The 5,085-nt window shown below is 35.8% G+C and overlaps 1 protein-coding gene across 2 annotated transcripts; it reads right to left on the bottom strand.

Moving 5' to 3' along the window:
• Positions 1 to 724: 724 nt before the first annotated feature.
• LOC100809753 (FT-interacting protein 3) lies at positions 725 to 3,932 on the bottom strand. 2 transcript variants are annotated; one of them, XM_014767469.3, is made up of 2 exons: positions 3,782 to 3,932; positions 725 to 3,360 (listed from the first exon to the last, which is right to left on the bottom strand). In XM_014767469.3, exon 2 carries the CDS (start codon positions 3,324 to 3,326, stop codon positions 1,002 to 1,004), a length of 2,325 nt encoding a protein of 774 aa, XP_014622955.1. In that variant the 5' UTR covers positions 3,327 to 3,360; positions 3,782 to 3,932; the 3' UTR covers positions 725 to 1,001. The 2 variants fall into 2 exon arrangements, with proteins under 2 accessions (XP_014622955.1, XP_003546988.1); XM_003546940.5 differs by lacking the exon at positions 3,782 to 3,932 and adding an exon at positions 3,449 to 3,727.
• Positions 3,933 to 5,085: the final 1,153 nt, after the last annotated feature.

Below are 5,085 nucleotides of genomic sequence, written 5' to 3'. Positions count from 1 at the left end.
CAAGCAAATACTGTTTACATTTGTCATTAAACAAGCTTGTTCATTCAATATAGCCTTCTTTTTTTTATCTTTTAGCAGTATTTTTCAATTTAAATAACTTTTTTTTTTTTATGGATGCATGATTCGTAACAGGGCTTATAAGGAAAAAGAATAGATAAGAGAATGGAAAAGGGAGCAATACATTGTGAGAGATCAAAATCCTACGCTTACAATTTATGTCCTGTTTTAATTAGTAGAAGTGGATAACATATATTTTCTAAAGTAGAGTTTAATTTTAAGCACTATGTGTAAAGATTTTTGTACCATACTTGTAAGCATTCTAGTTAAATTCTTCTAAAGTATTACTATTAACTTCTTAAAAACAATTATAATTAGATTATTATGATGGGACATTTCTCCGGACAATTCTTGTTTTCAATAGGAAGCAAGTTATGGAGTTTATAGATCATCAAGAACTATCACTACATAAAATGGATGAAAATGAATAATAAAAGCTATACACATTTGATTCTTCAGAAGCACCGAACAAGAGAAAAACAGAATTACATAATCTGCACACAAGTAAGAAATAAAAGGTTGCACGCGTCAATCATCAAAACGTATATGTTGGCTAACACGTGCACAACTGATTGAGCTGAAAAATAGCTGAAAGCCTGTACATAGTTCTTGGATCATGAGAAGAGGATAGGAGAAATATACATTTTTTCATTTTTGGTTCCTTATCCTTAAAACCTCTACGTGAAATAATTAACTATGTCAACTCCAATAAAATGAGATCAGTCCAATAGTAACACATTAAATATACTACAAATCACTGAAAATAATAATGACTAGTTTTGCACACTGAAAACATCACAGGTTTACAAGGAAAATCTATTCACAATACATTATCTGAGACATTGTGATAGAGGAGCAAGTTGCACAATTGTCTCTTCCCTGGCTTGAAATATCTGATCAAGGCAAATTATGATTTGGAAAATATCAAGTGCGATCATCCATGTTTACAATATGCTGTCTACTCTAGCAGGCAACCTCTTGAAGTAGTTGAATGGGACTGAAGGATGTTTCTGGCGGAATCTGGGGTGCCTTAGCACATAGAAGCCAATTAGAAGGAACACAACTTGGAAGGGAGTAACATAGAGAACTATTGCAGCAATGAAACAGAATGTAACAAAGAGAGTGGTAGCCCTTGTGTCTCTCCAACTAAGCAGATTGTGGAACCTTTCTCCTTGAGTGGCCAAGTCACCTACAACAGTTTGGACCTTCCCTGCAATGCTTCTTAAGCGATCGTACCTCATCCTAACCATATCCGATGATCGTGAAGTTGGGAATGTGTCAAACTCTTCATCTAGTTCATCAGGATGAGCAGCATCAGCATGTGATAGTCTTGTGTCCATATGAGGAGGGTGTCTTGGCCTCCATCGGAAGTTCCAAATTCCAACCATAAAAAGGTAAAGGAAAATTGTTGGAAGTATTAGCTCTGGATAAAGAACCAGTATTATGAAAAGGATATGAATGAGTATGGATGTGAGAGGGTTTTTCCAATTGCATATCTGATCAAACCACCTTCCAAAGGCTATCAACCCACCAAGGACTTTGGTAATTCTGAAGAAATTAGCTTTGCTCCTTCTCATACTCCACATGTGTGAATCCACATCTAGCATGTATTCCACCACCTCTCTCCTCAGTGGTGGCTCAGCCCGGCTCAGCCTCATTGACACAATCTGGATTGCTTGATGCCTGAGACTGTCTTGCTGAATCACAGATAGAGGATGAATGTAGTGCATCTTTGGCAACAATGGCTGTGAATACATACACAGCATGTTTATCAAAGATAAGCTTGTGAACCTTACAGCCAATTGCACTTCTCCCATTTTCTTCACACCTGAATTGTACAGTACCAAAAGAGGATAAGAGTATGTATACACCCTATCAGCTTCAAGAGTTGATAGCCTAATTCTCACCTTCCCTATTCTTGAATCCTTTGATCCACCTGATTTGTCTCCCCCATGTAAATGACCATTATCAAAAACTCCAACTGTGATAACAGTACATGGATCAAAAACCTCCCAAATGTATTGCTCATTCCACCTTGGAGCAAGACTATCCACAATTGTCCTAGTACGGATCCACTTTTGCCCATACTTTGCTACACAATAGGCATCTGTGGTTCCTCTACCATCTCTTGTCTTCATTGGCATCAACCCTTGTGCACTTATAATCCCCACTTCCAGAATTCCAATGCTGGCCTTGCCCAGCTGCTTTGCAGTTGGCCTAAGATCACTACTATAGTGTGTTGATTCATCCAACACATGGTAGCCACCTTCCAAGCAAACCCTCAAATGTATCCTACTTGAGAACTTGGTCTCTTTCTTCTGTTCCCCCTCAACAACCACATGCTTTTCAAGATTAAACCACTTTGTGTTCACGGGCTTGTGGTCCAACCTCCTTTGCACATTGTGTAAAGGAATCAAACACCTTCCCAAGATCTCATCCTTGTTTGGTCCAACCCTGTCTTCTGCAGTCAGAACCAAGGGCTCCTCAAATGGTTCAGCAGCAACAAACATCAAGTCCTCATTCCACATAGGATTTATGGTCTTACTTTGAGATACTCTAGTTCTTAAAAACTGGATCCCCAGATTAGCCTTCACAAAGACTTCAGGATACCGGGTTTTGTCACTTGGTACCAAGTCTTGAGCCTCAATAACATTGACCCTGACATACCAAAGCTTAGGTGAAAGGTAAACCTTTGATCTTATGTTTGCAACAGCTTCAGGACCAACAGTTGCTGCATCAGAATGCCATGCATCAGGAAATGCCTCATCTGCTTGAGTTCCCATCCAAACTGCTAACATTAACTCTCCCTTGGCTTTGTCACCTCTCCTATCTTCCAGCCTGTACCACTGGGGAGCCAAAGGGCTATCCGGGGGCACACGTTTTGGGATTTCATTAATATCAAACATCACTCTCCCTACAAAGTCATCCACAACAACATCTTTGTCTTTGATCACCACCTCCAGAACAGAAGCTTGAATCCTTTCTTTGGAAAAGGCAAAAACCTGATTCCACTGAGGATTGGACTTTTTCTCAAAGTGCTTGGTGAGGCCCTTGTAGTTTCCAAGCTTCACTTCAACATAGGGATCCACACCACCAGTAACATCTTTCCCTGGCAAATCCTTGGCTTTCACCACTCTAACATAGAGGTACTGCATTTGTTCAACCAGGTCATAGGTGCAGGAAAGCTTGTCCCTCATTACCGCACCTGCCCCTATGTTGGGTGAGGTCTCCCTGAGAGCAAAGTCTAGTGCCTCTGCGGGTTTATGCATTTTCCTCTCTTAGACACTACACTCACCAATTAACCTGCACCAATATAAGGAAAAGACTTCAAATGAAGAAAGCTAAGATAAATACTTACAAAGAGTGAAGTGAACCTTAAAAAGAAATTCACCAGTACAATAGCCTGCTGCTTTTAAAGAACCATTTAATTCAGAACCCGTGTGTTACTATTGTATACAGATTCTCTATTTGCTCAAGAGAAAACATTTCATTTCATCCGAATAAACAACATGGAATGAGGAAGAGGCAAAAGTTGAGCGTGTTGCACTTTTTGGTTTTTTTATGGATTATTTTTTCATGGAGCAGGTTGTATGAATCAGTAGTGTTTCTTCAACTACCACAACCACTCAAACCAAATATATTAGAAGGGCTTGGTAAATGTTTGGTGTTCTTTGAAGTTCATGCACACGCACACGCAACATAGAAGATATACAGCACTGCATACCTCAAACGTCACAGCATCTTGGTGCACCTATCTTCCTAGTTTCTTCTTAAAGGAGGAGTGACAGTATTGCAGTATGCAGCACTAAAGGCCAAAAACAAAAGGAACTACGTAGTGAATCTTTGAAATCTACATGAAACAAAAAAAAGAAAAACGTGTGATCGGTGAAAACTGATTCTCTGTTCACACATAAAAAAAGTTACTATATATCAGCAACTACCTACTGCAACTCTCTGTCTCTTCCTTTTGTCCAGGAGATATTATATTTATATATATTTTTATAATAAAGAGATAAAAAAAATGAGATGAAATAATTAATATGATAAGAAAATAGAAAAATAACATCATAAAACTATTATATAAATAGTATAAACTAAAGAATCCATGCAATGATTTTATGATGTCATTTAATTATAAAGTGTTGTATAGGATATATTTGTTGACTTTTACTACATGATAACTAATAAGAATTAGAGTAATTTAAGAAGTTTCTAAAGATACATAACTTATGTTTTTTAAAGTTTATAATAACTTCTTATAGGAATACATTTTTAATGTTTTCAAATAATTAAGAGATGTTTGTGTAATACATAGGGTTGTCATTGTAATATTTTTTTAAAATAATTAATGGAAATTATTGTAAGAGTATAAAAGAGAGGGGTATAGGAGAGAATTTGGCAAAACTTCAAAGATTAGTACAACTTATCTTAATAATTATACTAACGATAATTTTTAATTAGTTCATTATGTAAAATTAAAAAATTAACCTCTATAATATAATTTTTTTTCCTAGATAAGTTTAATGAATATGACTTCCTTTTAAATAATGGTAGGTTCTTATTCCTAACACCTCATATCAAAATAAACATGATCTTTAATTTAGGTTAAGATGGTAGAATTAAACCCGAGGATTTTGATTAGTTGTGTCTCTTGTTTATGGTTAGGGGAATTTATTTAACTTATTTGATAACGGATGTGCTTTGACATAAGTAACAGAACAAGTAATTAAAAAATGGAAGTTGAAAGTTGACATTTGATAATTTAATTGGTTGAATTAAAAGTTTTTTTTCGTAATGATATTAAAAGTGTATTTAGTAAAATTAGTTATTACATGCATAAAAGATCTAATTAGAAAAACTACATCTACATTTTCAGTATAGTGACCATTAAACTCATTCATAGAAAAAAATATATTTTTAATATTTCAATTTTAGTTTTAGCTCCAATAGTTAAATTGATCTTGTAATCACCTTAACTAGGTTAGACTCTCGGATATTTTTCAATATTCTCGTAAGTTTATGTTCTTT

Source organism: Glycine max, chromosome 15 (assembly GCF_000004515.6).
Source record: "Glycine max cultivar Williams 82 chromosome 15, Glycine_max_v4.0, whole genome shotgun sequence".
Lineage (NCBI taxonomy): Eukaryota > Viridiplantae > Streptophyta > Magnoliopsida > Fabales > Fabaceae > Glycine > Glycine max.
The sequence above is the reverse complement of the archived record's forward strand: the minus strand, read 5'-3'. Positions and strand labels throughout refer to the sequence as shown.

What these genes read in the sequence shown, in the direction of transcription:
- LOC100809753 (XM_014767469.3), bottom strand. Translation starts at nt 3,326, where the DNA reads ATGCATAAACCCGCAGAGGCACTAGACTTTGCTCTCAGGGAGACCTCA.